At 51.0% G+C, this 17,777-nt stretch overlaps 6 protein-coding genes across 6 annotated transcripts; 2 read left to right on the top strand and 4 right to left on the bottom strand.

Annotated features, from left to right (window-relative positions):
• Positions 1 to 1,050: 1,050 nt before the first annotated feature.
• On the top strand, positions 1,051 to 1,912 carry LY79DRAFT_591621 (PAP2 superfamily protein; the record flags this gene model as incomplete). The annotated part of the gene is made up of 2 exons (XM_060561302.1): positions 1,051 to 1,429; positions 1,503 to 1,912. The coding sequence occupies 2 exons, from the start codon at positions 1,051 to 1,053 to the stop codon at positions 1,910 to 1,912; spliced, it is 789 nt and encodes a 262-aa protein (XP_060412278.1).
• Positions 1,913 to 2,323: 411 nt separating this feature from the next.
• Positions 2,324 to 3,541, bottom strand: LY79DRAFT_671182 (uncharacterized protein; the record flags this gene model as incomplete). Its single annotated transcript, XM_060563879.1, has 3 exons — positions 2,324 to 2,547; positions 2,581 to 3,189; positions 3,484 to 3,541. The coding sequence occupies 3 exons, from the start codon at positions 3,539 to 3,541 to the stop codon at positions 2,324 to 2,326; spliced, it is 891 nt and encodes a 296-aa protein (XP_060412277.1).
• A 1,969-nt stretch (positions 3,542 to 5,510) lies between these two features.
• LY79DRAFT_704889 (uncharacterized protein) lies at positions 5,511 to 6,625 on the bottom strand (the record flags this gene model as incomplete). The annotated part of the gene is made up of 2 exons (XM_060564991.1): positions 5,511 to 6,387; positions 6,438 to 6,625. The coding sequence occupies 2 exons, from the start codon at positions 6,623 to 6,625 to the stop codon at positions 5,511 to 5,513; spliced, it is 1,065 nt and encodes a 354-aa protein (XP_060412276.1).
• Positions 6,626 to 8,541: 1,916 nt separating this feature from the next.
• On the top strand, positions 8,542 to 10,785 carry LY79DRAFT_274316 (choline transporter). Its single transcript, XM_060552051.1, has 7 exons — positions 8,542 to 8,863; positions 8,921 to 9,003; positions 9,073 to 9,649; positions 9,697 to 9,902; positions 9,967 to 10,078; positions 10,134 to 10,370; positions 10,432 to 10,785. The coding sequence occupies exons 1-7, from the start codon at positions 8,662 to 8,664 to the stop codon at positions 10,656 to 10,658; spliced, it is 1,644 nt and encodes a 547-aa protein (XP_060412275.1). The 5' UTR covers positions 8,542 to 8,661; the 3' UTR covers positions 10,659 to 10,785.
• A 92-nt stretch (positions 10,786 to 10,877) lies between these two features.
• On the bottom strand, positions 10,878 to 13,374 carry LY79DRAFT_704887 (uncharacterized protein; the record flags this gene model as incomplete). The annotated part of the gene is made up of 7 exons (XM_060564990.1): positions 10,878 to 11,793; positions 11,939 to 12,192; positions 12,277 to 12,414; positions 12,469 to 12,598; positions 12,650 to 12,846; positions 12,899 to 12,931; positions 13,090 to 13,374. 7 exons carry the CDS (start codon positions 13,372 to 13,374, stop codon positions 11,046 to 11,048), a joined length of 1,785 nt encoding a protein of 594 aa, XP_060412274.1. The 3' UTR covers positions 10,878 to 11,045.
• Positions 13,375 to 15,517: 2,143 nt separating this feature from the next.
• LY79DRAFT_559132 (methyltransferase domain-containing protein) lies at positions 15,518 to 17,470 on the bottom strand. Its single transcript, XM_060558229.1, has 4 exons — positions 16,929 to 17,470; positions 16,198 to 16,748; positions 16,015 to 16,132; positions 15,518 to 15,961 (listed from the first exon to the last, which is right to left on the bottom strand). Exons 1-4 carry the CDS (start codon positions 17,072 to 17,074, stop codon positions 15,787 to 15,789), a joined length of 990 nt encoding a protein of 329 aa, XP_060412273.1. The 5' UTR covers positions 17,075 to 17,470; the 3' UTR covers positions 15,518 to 15,786.
• Between the last annotated feature and the right edge of the window lie 307 nt (positions 17,471 to 17,777).

Genomic DNA, 17,777 nt, shown 5'->3' with positions numbered 1-17,777 from the left:
TTTGTGTCGTCTTGGTGTCGTCTCGGTGTCAACTACTCCAACCTCGGTCTCAACCACTGACCTCTGAATGACGCCGCTGCTCCTCGCGCTCCAAAGTTTATGTTCGTGTGACCGATTGCTTCTTTCTTGCCGGCGTGTCGACGCCTCGTCCGCTTTGTCTGCTCCGTCCAACACCCCGCATATGGGTCCATGGTGGTGTTGTCCCCTCGTCTGAAAATGAGTCGTACGAAACTTTGCCGACGCCTCGCTCCCTCTTCTCCATCCGACGAGAATTGATTCTGAAGATATACCAGCCATATAGCTATGAACTCACAATTCCAGCCACACTCGCAAAGGGGCAAATACATAGCGATGAAGCGCCTTCGATCCATCCTTGGTGGACCCGTACTCTAAGTTTCGAATCGGTGTTTCTGCCTCGGTCCTCTTTGCCGATGCCGCTGTCTCCCACACATACCACTTCTCTTGCTCCCGAGATTGATTCGAACGACGTGGAAATAACCCCGCTCTTTTGATGATGATGCTGTTGTTGTTCTTGTCGATTTATCCTCACTCACATGACTTCTTCGTCTTTTCTTTCGGTACTAACTAACACGGTATTGTTCATTGTCTGCTGTCATGGTATGTGCGGTTGCTGGAACCCCTTCCTTCTCATCCACCCTTCGGACCTTTTGCTTCGAAAAAGGCGAATGAAATATCGGCAGATGGCCAAACTTTGAGGGGGCTTCGAAAGCATAAAAAGCTGAACTTTTCCTCCTACCAGTGCTCACAGCGCTTTCCCTCATCCTGCCCCCCCCCCCAAGACTCTAAGCCCAAAGGTTGTTTGTAATTTTCTTTGCGCTATATTCAAGCCAAAGTACCATGAAATATTTTACGTTCTGACTTCCCCTTACCCAACCATCTTTTCTTCTCGAACACGGGGTACGCTTTGCAAGGCCGCTGTTCCTACATTCTTTTTCCCAGTGGGCAACCTAGATTGCCTTGTTTCTTCCTTCCGACACTCCTCTACGTATTCGAAAAGGGACTCGTCAGATACATGAACGGACATAAAAGATGCGTCTTTCTTTAGCTGCCGTTCTTTCCCTGGCTACAAGCTCGCTTGCCGTAGCACTTGTGCCCAGAGACCTCGCCACCTCGTTGATGATCCCTAGGGGCGAACCCGCCGGGGCAGGTGATGGTGGTGGTGATGCAAAACCCGAAGGCAGCAACGGTGACATGGGTGCCGACAAGGATTGCCAAGGTGGTGGTGATGCGAAGACTGAAGGCAGTTTGAAAGACTGTAAGCAGTTCCGCGTCAAGTCCAAGGGCACCGCCGCCGGCTGGGTTGGTCAGCTGGACAGCGGACAGCTCAGGATCGGGCTCAAGCCTATGAACTTCTCCATGTCGTCCGGCCAGATCGTCGACGACAAGAAACGTGGCATGTGGTGGACGCGTAAGTTTGCTCCCATTCTTCCCCATCGTGCCTCATCCCATCCAAGGGTCGCGTGGGCTGACAACACTCGCAGCCCCTACCGACACGCTTCAATGTGACGTGGGTCAGAAGCCCGACAAGGGTTGGTCAGTCGGCTGTGACGGCAGGATGTATTTCCAGGACATGTCAAAGTACTACCAGTGCGAGGCCGACAACATGACTTACAACCTTTACAAGAAAAACGGCCAGGCTGGTAAGTGCGGTGAGGTCAGGCTGTACATAGTTGGATGCGGTCGTGGTGCAGACAGTGATAAGGGAGGCGATGGTGACAAAGGCGGCGATGGTGACAAAGGCGGCGATGGTGGCAAAGGTGGCGATGGTGGTAAAGGCGGCGGCAAAGGAGGCGGCAAACCTTCTCCTCCTTCGAATGGAACTCAGACCCCTTCGAACGGAACCAAGACCGCTCCGAATATCTTCGCTTTGAAGCCGGTTAGGTTGGTGTGAGTCTGTCGACACGGCAAACCAAATGTCAGAGACGCTATTTGAAGAAGTTTATATCGATTGGCTTACGACATCTTGAGGGAGAAGGATTCGCCAGGCCAGAGACGCAGTTCTGCGTCTCGACTTCCATGGTTCAACTCGAGGTCTAAGCCAGCAGTTTCAAAGCACTGGGGAAATGTCAATGATGGAACATGGTTTGATTTTTGTACTCGAGTTGAACAAACATTCGGTACCTTCGCTTTCACATATCCGAATTCGGACCTCGTGGTGCCTCGTCCGAGTCTTTTGCCATGTTTTGCATCCAGGCCAACAATCTACATCTTCAATAGCATGGCTGTTCTCAATAAGCTCTACAAAGTAAAAGCCTTCATCTCAGCGACATCCGCTTGTCCAAGTATCGCCTCATGAAGAACACTAAAAGTCGTGGTATTCAAACAAGCCCTCTGCATCATCTTCACCCTCATTCGTGATGCCTAATATCTCGTTCGCTTTCTTGATCCAGTAAGGCGTCGGACCCAACTGCGTAGTAGCCGGCGGCGCCTCCTCCTCTTCCACCAAAACATCCTCGTTTCCCTCGCCCAGCCTGGCTCCCATGAAAGCATCTTTGCCGACGGTATTGAAGGTCTTGCTCTTGAGCTCTTCCGCCTTCTTGTCGGTGTCCAGGTTCTAACTGGCGCCGCGAATCCAAGCGGCAGCGATGGAGTCCTCGAAACCCTTGAACTCACCCTTCCTACCCCACTCGGCACGGCCATTGTCTGAGGGCATGATTTCGCTGATGTCTTTTTGGGATCGAAAGTCACGGATGACTGTGTTGCCCCTCCCATCGGGATGGTTGGCTGCAATCGGGTCGGGCTGGCCGGTGTAGGGGTCGATCAGGCAGACGAAATCGCCCACTTCGATGGGGCCGCGGTAACCATGATGGGCGAGGGAGCGCGTGTTAGCGACTTGTCGCGCAACTTTCTCGGCCAACGACGCGCAACCTTTGCTGAATGGAGATTTCGTTCGGAATGTCTGAGGGCTGGGCTGCGATGTGACGAAAGGATCGTCGTCGAACACCGATCCAGTCCGGCAACCAAGCACGGAGACACTGGGCCGGCGAGCAGAAGGGGTTTGGTTTACGTCGATAGTCGAGTCGGAGCTAGGAGATCTCGTGGGAGAGTCGAGAGGCGGGAAGTTGACACTACGAAGAGTAGAGGGCACGGCAGGAGAGCTGCTATATATGGTTTGCTTCAACGGGCTCGGGACCTTGACCACGCTGGCTCGTCGATTCTTGTCAGTATCTGATGAAACGAAAGTCAGCGAAACGAGACGAAGAATATCGGATGAGATTAACTGCACAGATAAATATATCAAGGAAAAGAATAAATGAGACAACTGAGTTGGTGATATAGGGTTAGGGAGCGATACTCACAAAGTCGCGCCCTCACAGGGTGCCCCTGCCCGGATGAGAACGACGCTATCATTGGATTCTGCAACGGGCGACCGCTTGGACTGAATTGCGTGATTGTGGCTTGATTCTGTCAGTGAAAGAATCGAATATACCATGATGTGAAGGCTCCACAGGCAAAACGTACGAGACCAGATCTGTGAAGGTGAAGCTCCTAGAGCCGGGTGAGGTGAAGTCGCGGGCATGTTGATTTGCCCATGCCCTTTTGCTGCAGCGCTAGTCATCTTGGTGTTTCCTGGGTACTCCTGATTAGTTTATAGACTATTTTTGTTGATTCATGTGGAAAGGGCTCACGTGTCCGGCTTTGCGGGAGTAGATAGTCAAAGGCGGGTTGTGTAGGTGTGGCAGGGTGATTGTTGCTGTATTGTTGACCAGCCGTTGGGTAGGATCTGAACAATGAGGCGTTCGCTGAGTGTTGATTAGTAAATATTCCATACCGTTTCGTTTTCTTGTGCATGTTTAGACAAGATTTACGAGACCAGTACTGTGGTGGAGCAGAACCTTTGACTGAAGGCGGAGGCATCTAGAACCTAACATCATGTTGGTTTGTCGCCGCTGCCGGACCGAGCGACGTGAGAATGACAGAAGCTGGAAACTTCAGTTGATGATTTAGTTTTTCTTTGGTTCTAGAGATGGCGCTCTCACACATCCCGTACTGTGAAGGGGATGAATTTGTGCTCATGCCCGGACGGGCAGGTTTCACCGACTGGTCGTATTATTGACTTCCTACAACCGCAGAGTTGGACTCCAAGTCGCCAGTTGCTAGGAGAAGTATATAGATGAAACAACTGAGTCTCGCTCCTTATGTCAACAAATTTACGCGAAGACTCTTGCATATGCAAAGAAGCCGTGTCTGTTTTCGAGTGCGACTGTACCGTTGGCTGGATGCGATGACCTACTGCAGTCTCAAGACCGGATATCCAGTTTGTATTATGGCGTTTTGAAGTTACCCAACGACTATCGCATAGGTCTGCAACACATGTTACTGTGTGAAGAAGTTTTGAACTGGCCTTGTCCCTGATCTCTCACTGCCAGCGGGCCGCTAGTCAAGCTGACGTGGGATTGGATCGTGTGCCGTGAGAGCCGTCTGAGATTGGGGCAAACTTCTCATATCACGATAGTGATCCAAGATGGAATGGAAATGCCTGTTACCTATGGAAACATCCACATGGTTGCGGACATATTCGTTACGGAGCTGAATTGGGGTCTCGGTGCTTTGGTTGGGTATGACGGAGCTATTGCGGATGTGGTCTGCTCGTTGCTGAACGTGCGCGTCGGCTCGCTGATCTCGCATTTCATACCAACTACTGCAGTCTCGGACTTTTGTCTGTGGTTGCTTCTTACCCTCACGTAGTTGCTGCGGCCAACTCATGATGTGAGAGGGGGCTGTTGAGTGAGATATCAATACGCGAAATACTGTACAAGACCTCGAGCCGAAGTGAGTCTGTTAGGTATGGGGAGGCAGTCTCGAAGAAGTTTTCTTTTTCCGTTACCTTTCTCCGAGTCGGACCTTATTAATACTTCGGATGACGATAAATTACTGCCCTGAAGGTGTTGGGAAAGAGGGTGATAGGTTTCTAGGCGGAGAAAGATGAGAAGGAGAATAAAGATACACAGCCATGATTTACGGAACTACATCATAGTGAGCAAAGTAGCGAAGCAAAGGAATGGCCAAAATAAAACACGGCGGAACGTAAGAGATATCTAGTAGCGTTGATTAAGTGTTAAGCATCTGAACTAACTGACGCAGCCACAGACAAAGCCCTCGAGTGACTCAATCCCATGAGCCTCGATTGTGTCATGCGAGGCTTCTTTAGTCAAAGCATTTAGGAACTATGGTGAACCACATTCAAAGGTCTGGAAGGGTATGTGGCTCCTACTTAGACAATGTTATGCCTCATTGAGCTAGATCAACAGTTTCCGATCCGAAGCCAAAGGGCCTTCGCGTCCCTGAACATTTGATACCCCACTTGGTGATAACCAGACCTCGGGATTATCTAGAATTCCCAAGGATCAACAGCTGAATGAGCGGATATATCTCGTAGCAAGACATACGACGCCCGTGGAAGTAAACATGGACGAGCGTCAGCACTGGCCGAGAATAAACGAATAGCCATAAGGCTATGAGTTTAGTAAACTGCCTTCCCCCGATCGCTATTTATTCAGAAGCCCTTCAACTTCCAAGGTAATGTCGACCATGGGGAACTCTGTCCTATTCCCAGCAGCCGAGTTAGAGACAGGAGGATCCGGAGAGAACCCTTCAACCATGTAGAGGCTATCGCCGACTTGCACCGCAGCGGTAATGGTACCTCCTTGCGCCGCCGATGAGTTGTTCGGTACCGTGCCGAGATGCTCGGCCAATTGCCACGATCCATCACTGGAGCGGAGAACGGTTATGCCCTTTGCGTTTTCGGCAACGAGCAGAACTTTGCCGTCGTATCTTGGTGGTAGATATATAGCACCGGTCATGGCCAATGTTGCGTCGGGCGATCTACGAACAAGCACAGGACTGCCCTTGTCAGCTGTCATATCGAAACGGTAAATCTGCGAATCCTCGTTGTTACTGGTTAACAGGACATTTCCAGCTGCTGCAAGTCCTGAAAACCCAGTTTTGGTGTGGTCAATTTTCGCAGGTAGATACCAAGGAATGATATCAGAGCCTTCCCGGTTTACTTTCATTATAGTTCCTGGGAACGTCCCGACGACGTAGGTGTTTCCATTGGAGTCGTATCCGATATCCCGGAAGCCAGCATACTCGCCCTTGGAAATAGTGGTGATGTTTTTGCTCCACAGCACCTGTTCCTTGGCAGCATCATACTTGATAATAAAGCTGTCGCCGGATACATCTTGCCCGCCAGTGCTGAAGGGGGCAGCGGCATTAGCGACGATGGACACAAGCTTCGTGTGCGGATCGACTCGAACGCCGCCGATTTGAAGGTTCGGGTTATTCGTGATGTCGCTCAACATCAAAATGTTGACTATCTTGTTCATATAAGGGTCGTAAACAATGACACTGGCATTGGCTTTAGACCTGACACTAGCTTTAGCAACAGCGCTCAAGAGTATACTGGTGAGGAGTACCCGAAGTATATGACGCAGTTATCAACATCCCAGTCCGCACAGTCGGGATAAAGTTGGTGTTGATGAATCACGAAGCTGCCGTTTGCGAATGGAAGGCATCGTCTCTCTAATTGAGGTGTGCTCTCGACAGGCGAGAGGGTGACAAGGATGACGGCCAGGATGCTAACCAGAAGCGTGTGGATATCCATTTAGACACCAGCCCAACGCCTCTTGCGTTGTCTTGAGATGAATCTCTACTGCCGTAGGAAACGTGTGTAAATGGGAGTGGTGAGCAGTACATTGTGGCACATCGACACGAGCCTCTGGATTCTTAAGTGTTTGCTATCATCGTCAAATAGAAACTTTGAGAGTGGCGATCAATGTTTCTCACTTGCAATTGGGCATCTTCGAAGAAGAAACTTCATTGCTACCCTCTTACTTTACGTGCCTGCATACATATCGTGGGGTAATGGTCTTGAATGGCAGCCGGGCAGTGGCGGAGTGTATTTCTAAGTTGGGTGGGCAGCCTTGGATAGGGTCGAGGTTCCAGGCAGAGACCCTGAACCATAGGTCTGGTAGCTAGGGAAGCTTTCCCGAGAGTTTGAGATGACGGCAAGTTGTCAGTGTAGCCGTGACGCGTCGGCAATGCCAAAACGTTCATAGACCAACTCTGGACAATGGATTCCTGCCCTGAGATCCTGACGAGACATGCTTGTTCGGCATCTATCATCGGTAGACCTCGAGTTAAACCACCCACCTACTCAGAAGTTGTCGCTTGGGACCCGCAGAAGGAATGCTGTCCCAGAAGGACGATTGAGGGGTAAGTGTGCGTGGTTCGAAGCCAATACCCCTGTGTGAATATCCAGATTCATTAGTTCCGTGCGAATAGGTCGTGCGTTGCGTTCGTTGCACTGGAGATTTGCTTGAGGCCCTTCATGCAGGTAGATCGGCGAAGCAGCCGATACGACAGTTGGGCAATAGTCTGCATGCGATGGTATTTGATGATTGGGTTTTGGCAGAACCATGTCGTTATCACCTTGGATTGGAGATGTGCAGAGGTTCGGTGTTCCAAGATGCTTCTTGCATCATCACCAAGGCTCACTAATTCGGCTAATAACATGAAAGACCAGGAGAGGGGCAGGAATGAAATTATCCCTCAAGACTCACTCACTGGCAGATACTAGTGAAGCACCCCCTCATCTCCAAGAGCCCTTGCTTCACATAAGGCACGAAGACATTGGAGGGATGGATTATCTAGCGAAAAGGTGTGATTGTCACATCGGGCCAGCACTCAGTGGTCTAGCAAGTCTCTGATCGCATGCTGTGGATTGGGAGAAGTCTGTTAGTCTGTATTCATGAAGCATCCTCCCTGCTCCATCATATTATGCTTTTGGATCTTGGTTATCCACACATGGATGGATGTACGAGCCACCGGCTTCGGGGCTTTTCCCTACATGGTCGCCGCCACTCAAGGGAGATTGGATTTACATGGCTGGCATACGGTTGAGCCACTCGCGAATCTGCCCAGAAAAGCTTACTTGCACGGTTCAAGCACTCCCGCACACCCGTTCCGTTTTTGGACACCGGGCTCTGCAATTTGGCACCGGTTTCCGTGGATGGCATGCTGCTTTACACACTCCCGACAAAATCTTGCTTCTATAAGTGGTTGGTGGAAAACAGGGAGTCATCGGACGGCCCGTTCCACACACCTTGGCACGGCCGCTTACGGTACTCTTTGTACCCTCGTTTGCTTCGCCAAGACTTCGGCTGGCCGCTTTGCAGCTTCTGCCGGCGTTACGATGCTTTGCTTCGACGGATGATAACAACCGCGTCTGCAGGCTGACAGGTCTAACACAACACGTCCAAAATGATGCAACGCCACTCCTGGTGTGGCACGTCGCGCGAGCCTGCTCTTGTAAGCCATTGGACGGATGCGCGTCTAGCCGTATGCTTCATCCCAAGACATGGCGAAGAAGCTCGATGTTACCTTACTGCACTGTCTGACCGCCCGCCCATAGGGGACATACATATGTCGTTCTCCCTGTTCCATCGTACATCTCTAGGGAGGTCTCTGTCCTCCTGGTTCTCGCTGAGTCCGTTTTCTGTCTCCTATGGTCCTTGTTTGGCACGCCACAACATTGACCTTTCCCGGTGACTCGCGAGCTCGCAAACACAGTCTCCTTGCGCCTCGTCCGGCAATGAACAGTCGACTTCCTAGAACTGAAGACCTGGTCTGAAAGGCACGATGCCACGGAGCAGAGCTGCCGACCCGGCCCTCGCCTCTGATGACGAAACTGTTGTAGCGGTTCAAGATGGCGTAGCGCTGAACGCCGCCGGTCACAGGGATCAACTCAAACGCCAATATGGATTTCTTGGGCTAGCTAGCTTGGCCCTCACGGTAGATAACGCCTGGGTAGCGTTGGGCTCCTCCATCTCCGTGTCAATTCGTAAGTTCAAGCCGGCCCTTGCCAGTATAATCTCATAACGAGCCGGGGCCGGTCTAGTCAACGGTGGCCCGCCCGGCATCATATACGGCCTCCTTGTTGCCGTCTTCTACTATACTCTTATTGGTTTGAGTTTATCAGAGGTTTGTTGGACGCAACCCATCTTCTTATTGTGCGCACTAGTTAAGCACATTATCTAATACGTCTGCAAGCTTGCATCGTCAGTGCCCACGGCTGGGGGCGTATACCACTGGGCGACCATCGCCGGAGGTCCTCGCTGGGGCCGAGCACTCGGCTTCTTCACCGGCTGGATCAACTTCTACGGCTGGCTGTTCGCCCTGGCTTCCCTACTCCAGATCTCAAGCAACGTCGCCGTGAGTATGTACGCTGTCTGGAACTGGGATGACTATGTCAGTCAGCCGTTCCACGTCTTTATCGGGTATCTCATCATTCTCTGGGGATCGGCTGCCTTCGTTGTCTTTGCCAATAAGTACTCCCCTTACACCCAGCATGCGGGTACCCTTTTTGTCACGATTGGCGGTGTCATCATTATCGTCGTACTTGCCACCATGGCAAAGCCACATGCAAGCAATCACTTTGTATGGGCATCCTTCCATGAGAACAACGCCACAGGATGGCCTGGTGGAGTTGCTTTCTTACTGGGCGTTCTTAACGGTGCTTTCACCATTGGCACGCCCGACTCTGTTACTCATATGGCTGAAGAGTTGCCCCATCCCAAGACAGACCTTCCCAAAGCCATACTTCTCCAGATATTCCTTGGCTTTATCTGTGGGTAGAAATTGCAACGATATATGACCTAGGCTGACTTACTGCAGACGCTTTTTGTTTCGCCGTCGCGCTGTCATATGCCATCACTGACATCACGGCTCTTCAAGGTGGTTTCAACTCGTTCCCTCTGACCAACATATATGTACAGGCGACGACAAGCCTTAATGGCATCCGAAACCCTGGCGCGGCTTTTGGGCTTCTATTTATCATGCTCAGTTGTACCCTGACATGTTGTGTAGGCCTCATGTTGACTGTGAGCAACCCTTTTTGAGACCAATGACGGCACTTGGTCCCATCCATTCCTAAATCATTCTCAGGTCTCGAGAACATACTGGGCCCTTGCCCGAGATGATGCCGTTCCCTTTTCAAATGTGTTCGCGCAAGTCAACGAGCGTCTGAGCTGCCCCGTTTGGGCCACCTTGTTCGTCTGTGAGTCACTCCCACCTCTCTATTGAGGCTTGCCGTCTGAACGATCGCAATCCAGGCTTCGTCGTAACCGGTCTGGGTGTCATACCACTCGGCAGCTCTGCAGCCTTTCTGGCATTGGCAGGCTCATTCATCATCCTAACGTCTGTGTCCTATGCGATTCCGTTTGCCGCCAACATGCTTTCGGGCCGAAGATATTTCCCACGAGGGCCGTTTCACTTGGGCAAGGCTGGATACGCTATCAACGGACTCTCCGTGTTCTTTATCATACTGTTTGACGTCCTTTTCTGCTTCCGTGGGTCTTCTCTCGCCACAAGACATTACAAATATCGAATGCTAACGGCACAACCAACCAGCTTTTGTGTTGCCAGTTACAGAAGCGACTATGAATTGGAGTAGTGTGATACTGGTGGGAACTGTAGCTATCACCGCCTTGTGGTGGGCGTTTCATGCAGCTAAGCATTACCCCGGCCCGAAGGTGATGAGTTTGTACGTTGCAACAGATGGCATGACACCAGTGGTAACGGAAAAAGACAGTGGAGGAACCACGGTGTCGGAAGCCAAGACTTCAGATGTTATCTAGTATACAATCTCATGTTTCAACGATAGGTACGCCATGAAGTGAACTGATAATGGTACCTAGCCAGCTATTATAGTGGGAGGCTAAGTCGAGGGTTTCGAAGGCATAATATAGCCATTTAAGAAAGAGACATTACCTATCAAGCAATCGGGATGCTGAATGAATGAGACTTCAACTTTATTCGAATGAACTGCGACTCTGGCAACATGCAAATAGGTTGCAATCAGGGAAAGACATACGTAGTAAAATTAATAAAATCGTCAACTCATGAGCCACCACATGTATGTCGAGCTACCTATCTCATAATTACACCAACCCCGTACAATGCTTTTAAGACCATTCATGGGTTTAAGACTGGTTCATCCAAATCTAATTGAACAGATTCCATTCTCAGATTTGCTTCTCGCTTGACTGCCTGGAGACGAGCCCAGTCTCATTATGATGCACACTGGCCTTGCGTGGTCCATCATAGTCTTGATCGTCTTCGGCCAATTCATATAGAGCCGGGAAAGGCTTCACGTCGCGACGCAACAAGTACTTGTTGGCGTACCAAGGGATCTTTGACGAGTAGTACTCGGCATGGTCGCGGCTGCGGACGGAGAAGACACTGTCGAGCTCTTCCAGCGTTAGGTTCTTGGTCTCCGGGAGCCAGAAGTATGCGACAACGAAGCCGAAGATGTTCCAGCAGGCGTACCACACGAAGGCACCTGTTGGACCAAAGCTGTTGATCATCGAAGGCCACGTGAAGCTGATGATGAAGTTGAATCCCCAGGTGACGGCCGTGGCGCTGCTCATTCCGATGTCACGGATGTGCAGCGGGAACGCCTCCGCGCTGTAAGTGAAGGGCACGGGACCAGCGCCTGGTGAATACACCGCTGCAAAGAGGTAGATGCCGGTTGCAATGCAAGCCAGTCTTGCAGTACCGTCTGGCATCAGGAAACTGAAGCCGGTGAAAAACAAGCAGAGCGACATGAGGGGGAACGTGACCAAAAGAAGGTTCCTCCGGCCGAACGTATCGATGGTATAGAAAGCAGGGATAGCGAAAAGCCAGTTGATCAGTCCCATCCCCATTGAAGTGAGAAGAGCTGTACTGCGATCGAAATTGGCCATCTCGAAGATGTTTGTCGAGTAGTACATCCTGTGTGTCATTGGTTAGCCTCATAATACACAGTTCCGTTTGAATGATGGTTCACTTGCATAGCATTGATGCCTTCAAAGGTTTGTAGCAAGTCAGCAATTGTACGATAAGTCTGGGTTCTATGGGGGGGGGGTTCGGGTAGCACGAACCGCAAAACTGTTGCATGAACATGACGAAGTACGAAGCCATTGCCGCACGCCTGTTCCTTCGGACGGTGAAGAAGTCCTTCCAGTTACGGCCACTACGCGCCCGATTTTCGATCTCGAGGAGCTTGTATGCATAAAACATATCTCTCGCCGCCTGAATAGGGTGGTGACGGAGTCGCAAAGTTGACTGGAAAGCTTTCTGATACCTTCCCTTTTCCATGTACCATCGTGGACTTTCAGGACAAAAGTAGACCTGCTCAAACGTCAGATTGCCATTTTACAGCGGCACATATGTAGTAATGCACCACGAAGAGCGGAATAAGACTAGGAAACTCACCTGTACCATGACTACCAAGGGGGGCACGGATGTACTAGCAAGCATCCATCGCCACTGAGTGTTCTCTCCTAGAAAATCTGTGTTTCTGAATGCAACGGAGACTATGAAGCCCAAGGCTATTCCGAACGCTGTCCACATCTAGATGTGTGTCAGTTGATTGAAATCACATGTGCTCTGTAAGTGCCCGCTTACCTGCCACATCATCGTCAAAGCACCGCGAATAGACTTGGGTGTACTCTCTGCTGAATAGACTGGCGTAGTACTGCTCTTTGCACCAACGGCGAAACCAAGCACAAAGCGGGCGATCAAAAGGTTGTACCAACTTTTGGTGGGTTAGAGCTACATGATTCAGGAGGACGGCATGATATCTTACCTGTCGGCCGCAGCCATCCAAAACCCAGTGACGACGGAGAAGAAGCACGAGATGAATATGGTTCCTCGTCGTCCAGTGTACTTGTTGAGCAGAGGAGAGCTCCAGCATCCGACAAGCGCAGAGCAAAGATACGGGGCTCCGTTGACCAGACCCTGCATTCTTGCGTCCCATAGGTCAAAGGTCGCGTAGTAGTACTCCTGCATCGTTGTTAACACCACTTACCGATTATTTACGTGGATCGGAACGTACCTGAGCACCATTGACGGCTGTTTGGTCCATTCCCTGTACTGTATATAAGCGGCATTAGCATTTCCGTTCTGTTAGGCGTGATCTCGTTGAAATAGAAACTGCCAACCTATAGCACTCCCTGCACAAAGAGCGCAAAGAAAGTAAAGGGACTTTGGCTGACTCCATCGATGGGTTATTTCTTTTCGTAGTACTGCCTTCTCTTCCTCGTTGAGGGCGGTGATGGATTCGAAACCGTCAGGCTTATTGATCACTTGGGCAACCATTGCACCCTTGCGGAAGATATCTCGGTGCCCTTGTAACCCTTTCGAATCGGTGAAGCTATCAGCCTCCTTCACAAGCTCATCGGTGGTGAGTCCGACGAGCGGATTGCGGAGCAAAGCGGCAGTGGAGGCTCGCGCCGCCTTGTCTGAGCTGCCAGGGCCAGCATGGGCCTCTTCGACAGGAGGTGACTCCGTGTCCTCCTTTGGTAGAGGCATGACTGGTAGCGATGATCGTTACTCCTTCAAGCTTTCTGGTTTGAACTCGAACACCAGTTCACCTAAACAACGAAGTGCCAGGTCTCGACAGTCGGGGCTGGTAGAAAGACGTGGAGAGGAGGATAAATCCGGGGACATGAGGAGATTGCTTTGGTCAGTGGACCTTAAATAGTCCGTGGACGCTGCCTTTTCCCCAGAGTCCGGCAAAAGATGTCCATTCGACCCTGCTACACTCCAGAAAGAGCGGTGGTTTCTCAGCCGGGGACGGCACACATTGTTTTGAGCCAATGTACGCACACAATGAGCATGGAGGAGTGGAACGACCAAGAAAAAGCGTGGAGATAAAAGGCTCGGCTACAGCCTAGCTGCATGATATATCTGACCACGGTGACCAGCTGCTCCAACTTCTGCGAATCTCTGTCCAAGCCGAGTACTTCTCGGTGGGGAAAGCATTTACCGGCTTGTTGCATTCCCATGTTTCCGGAATGTAACTAGTCGTACAATGAGCATACTACAATCGACCAAAGAGGATCATGGAGAGACCATGGGCTGTGGTCCGGAGAAGAATGCGGCGAACCGCAGCGGTTGCTTGCGATTCTATGTTTCACTTGGATGCGTGCTGCGCTTGCAGGGACGCCACGAGGTCCTGTATGTATAAGATTGCGGCCTTCGCCTTCTCTTCTTCTTACACGGCTTCGAAAAAGGCTAGCCTCGTTTACAGTGATAGTAAAAATGGCGCCTGTTGTCGAGCAAGCAAACCACCAAACCCATACGATAGAGCGTTCAGTAAGATATGATGGCGCCGAGAGGACACAAGATGGCGAGGATTCTGTCGCGTAGGACAAATAGACCTAAGTTTAGCCGTGTCCCAGGTAGCACTTAGACGTGCTTTTGTCACCGGTCAGCCTCCAAGACGGCCAAGTAGCCGTTGGTGGTAGTTGGATGGCGATCGGCAAGACAGCCAAGCGGTGCTCGTGCTCGGCAACTAGAGACACTGATTGTGGCCCGCAGCAACGAGAATCAATGAAAGGCCGGCATCATTGGGCTTCCTCTGCATCAGTCTCGGCAGTCGGCGCGGCATTCGTCATCCTCACTTAGTGAGATGCAGGTTGACAGGGGTCTGAAGTTCCTGAACGCGTTGATGATCCATGGTTGAAAAGCCGGGGAGTGGTAAGATAAGATCTAGCACTGTACCTTGGATAATCCTAGGGATTATCTGACCAGAAGTTAGATACGAGGGGGAAACTCGCTTGTCCCGGTGATGTATGACTTCATACCAAGTCTTGGTCGACATCTAAGCCGTCCTGTTGGCTCTATCGCGATGGTTGTGTCGTCATTGCTTGAGCAATAAGACGACAATAAAAGAAGAACCATGCCATTTACATCCACGGCAGTGACGCTCGCATCAATCTGAAGCTTGCATCTTGACTGCTGGCTGGGATTTCCCACTCCTATACGGGAGACACCAAAAAAGTTGGCGAATAGATAGAGACACGGTCCCCATGCCGCTTTGCTTGGCATTTTTTTAGTTACCGAACTTGATTGTTGTCGCCACTCGGAAAACACAGAGGCATCGGATGGCTGAGCTGTGGGTTTCCATCAAGGGCAGCATTGTCGTGTCGAATATGAATAGTTATAATGTGGTATGGTCGTGACAGAGGTGCGGAAAAATCTGAGCACCGCACCCTTGAAGCATCATTTGCATCGTGTCCTTACATATCAAGCGTCATTTGCGCTTTCCGACCATGTTCCTCTAGAGTCAGATTGTTAGACTTTCATAGTAGCAGGCAGGAATTTTCCAAACTGGCGGCATACCGCTTTTTCTATGGTCTAGAAGGGGCAGCAGCGCTGTTTGACACTGGCACGAGGTGCGCAATGGGATGTCGAATACTTTCCCAACTTTGAGCTTCTCATAAGACTCTCCAAAGCATGGTTGAGGAATGTCGTTAGTTGCCATAGAAATCCAGAAGATGAGGGGTCTACGACGTCCCGGCCTCCATTCTCTGCTGGAAGCAAGAATTTGCATGATCAGCACTGTCGAGATACTGACTTCACTGGCACCAAAACGAACAATAGGATATGATGTTTTCCATAAAGCCAAGCGGGGGCACAGAATAGGCATACTGTACCTAATAGAGTGTCTCTCTTGTGTTGAATGAAACATGCCTAGTGGCCCTGTGAGTAGCAAGTAACACCAAGCAGATGCGGATCGTGTTTGGTTTGGGAATCTTCAACAAGGTTGACCTCTTTTAGCATTATCGACTTTATATTTCGAGATGGTAAGCTTCATAAACGCGGGAGTACTCTTGTCAATGGCTGGTCTATTTGCGGTACGTGTTTGATAACTGAGATCTATACGAGACCATGGTCTTCTTTGCACGAAGCGGTAACTGGTTATTGGGGTAATAGCCCTCACTCTGTGCGCTTCTCTGGTTTCTCGAATGCCATCACCGCATACTGGAAGGTTCCGTTGGCATATCCGCGCCTCATCGCGCGGAAGGATTGCAAGAAAGCAATGCCGTCCCGTCCCTGGCTGAAGGCGAAGGCCCAGAGAGATGGGTTCTGGATGAGAGACCAGGTGATGTCCCTAGATGGAGGATTAGTTCTGGGCGTGGAATTTGACTGTGCGCGGAGACTTACCAAGTCCTGCTCACGTCTTTGCTAATTTCCTTTGGCCCCGCAACCGAGGAAAGTCCGGCACCTTTGGCGAGGTCGACATATCCCTGCTGGGTACATAGAGGTGGCAGAAGCATACCATCTGGCATTGGAGATGCGTTAGCAGGGATCTGTCGAACGCAAGGTGACATGAAGATGACCGCCCACCTTCAATCGGTTTGATGTCGTTGACAAAGTCCGTCTCGCTGAGGCTCTCAGCCTTGAACCAGTCGGCCAGCGCCAACTTGCCACCAGCCTTGAGCACCTTGAATGTGTTCTCGAAGAACAATGCTTTGTTGGGGAAGTGGCTCAGGGCCTCGCTGATCCAAACCGCATCAAAGGAGCCTCCTTCGGCGGCAAAGAAGTCGCCCATCTTCTCGGCATCGAGCTCGATGAAGCGGACCTTACCCCGGCCCAGATGGAAGAAGCCATCGCTATCCGGCTCAGCCTCGGACTTCTCCGACTCCTTTGACGCCTCTGCTTTGGTTAGTCGGTTGGCGATCTCGACCTGCTTGGTCGAGATGGTGATGCCAGTGACTGAGCAACCGAGCGTTGAGGCAAGGTAGCGGGAGGTGCCGCCAATGCCACAGCCGACGTCGAGAACTCTGCTGTTCTCGCCTACGTTGGAAAGTTTTAGCAGCAGTTGAATGAGCTTGACTTGGGCTTGCTCCTTGGTCTCGGAGCCGTCTTCCCAGTAGCCGTGGTGAATGTGTTCGCCCCTGACATGGTCAAGTCAGCCAGGCAACGTTTTTGGACACATGAGATTGAGCGGATAACTGTGCACGGTCTCAAAACCTTCGGAAGCTGGCAAGGTGAGAAAGGGACGAACCAGAGGTTTGGAGTGGAAAGGGTGTCACATTGGGCAAAGTGAGTGAGAGGGAAAACACAGAGTAGCCTACCAGAGGCTCAGGTAATAGTCACTGGCGAGATCGTAATGCAGCTTGATCCTGTCCTTCAAAGCCTGCATCGTCGAGTGAGCCAGGCCGAGAGGGGTGTCATATTGCTTGCTGAGCTCCGTGTTGGAGTTGTCTACGGCGGCAGCCATCTCGGGAAGCGGAAAGAGGGGTTGAATATGAGTGAGGAGAGGAGAGGATAGGTCGTTTCCGAGGTAGAGATGCTGTTATTTTTATTTGTATGTTTTAAAGTTCCTCAAAATGACTTCTGCAGTGTGTTCAGGGCTGAAGCTGTCGAATGAGATGAAAATGCGCGAATATGAATCAACAGAGAGATGGATGGCAGACGAGACACCCAGCTCTGAGAGCTTCGAAGCTCTAAGCCAATAAGAGCACCAGGCATCTCCCAGTCAAATCATACGGTTGAGAACCCCGCAGCACGTTCAAGACGCAAGGACGTGCGTGCATCCTCAGCTAATGGCAGGTACGGATACCACCAGTAAGAATCGCATGTTTGAGCGTTAGTGAGGGAACATACCTAGACGTCATGTTTCCGTTGGGTGAAACGGGAAAGCTAAAACGCCTACCTACCTGGTACATAGGTATCCGTACCTTACCTAATAAATGCAACAACAGTGACCTCACTGCAGAGCCCAGCAGCGATTGGCCCCTGCTCACTGTTCGCTCCTTCTGCCGAGGGGCGTGGCACACCACCGCCGTTAAGATCAGATCAGCTCATCTCACCTCACATCACCTCACTCGTTCTGTTGAATCACGCTATCTTGTTCACATTCTAGTTCCATCTCGCGCATGCTCGCGCCTAGTAAAACAACAACTGACGTCCTCAACGGCCAA

Source organism: Colletotrichum navitas, assembly GCF_030913465.1.
Source record: "Colletotrichum navitas strain CBS 125086 chromosome Unknown LY79scaffold_46, whole genome shotgun sequence".
NCBI lineage: Eukaryota > Fungi > Ascomycota > Sordariomycetes > Glomerellales > Glomerellaceae > Colletotrichum > Colletotrichum navitas.
Note: the sequence above shows the minus strand (reverse complement) of the source record. Positions and strands in the feature narration are given on the sequence as shown.

Coding starts and splice junctions, on each gene's coding strand:
- LY79DRAFT_274316 (XM_060552051.1), top strand. CDS start 8,662: ATGCCACGGAGCAGAGCTGCCGACCCGGCCCTCGCCTCTGATGACGAA. Junction 9,004..9,072: donor TTGGTTTGAGTTTATCAGAG/GTTTGTTGGACG, acceptor TACGTCTGCAAG/CTTGCATCGTCAGTGCCCAC. Junction 9,650..9,696: donor GATATTCCTTGGCTTTATCT/GTGGGTAGAAAT, acceptor GACTTACTGCAG/ACGCTTTTTGTTTCGCCGTC.
- LY79DRAFT_559132 (XM_060558229.1), bottom strand. CDS start 17,074: ATGGCTGCCGCCGTAGACAACTCCAACACGGAGCTCAGCAAGCAATAT. Junction 16,749..16,928: donor GACTATTACCTGAGCCTCTG/GTAGGCTACTCT, acceptor TGACCATGTCAG/GGGCGAACACATTCACCACG. Junction 16,133..16,197: donor CGACATCAAACCGATTGAAG/GTGGGCGGTCAT, acceptor CTCCAATGCCAG/ATGGTATGCTTCTGCCACCT.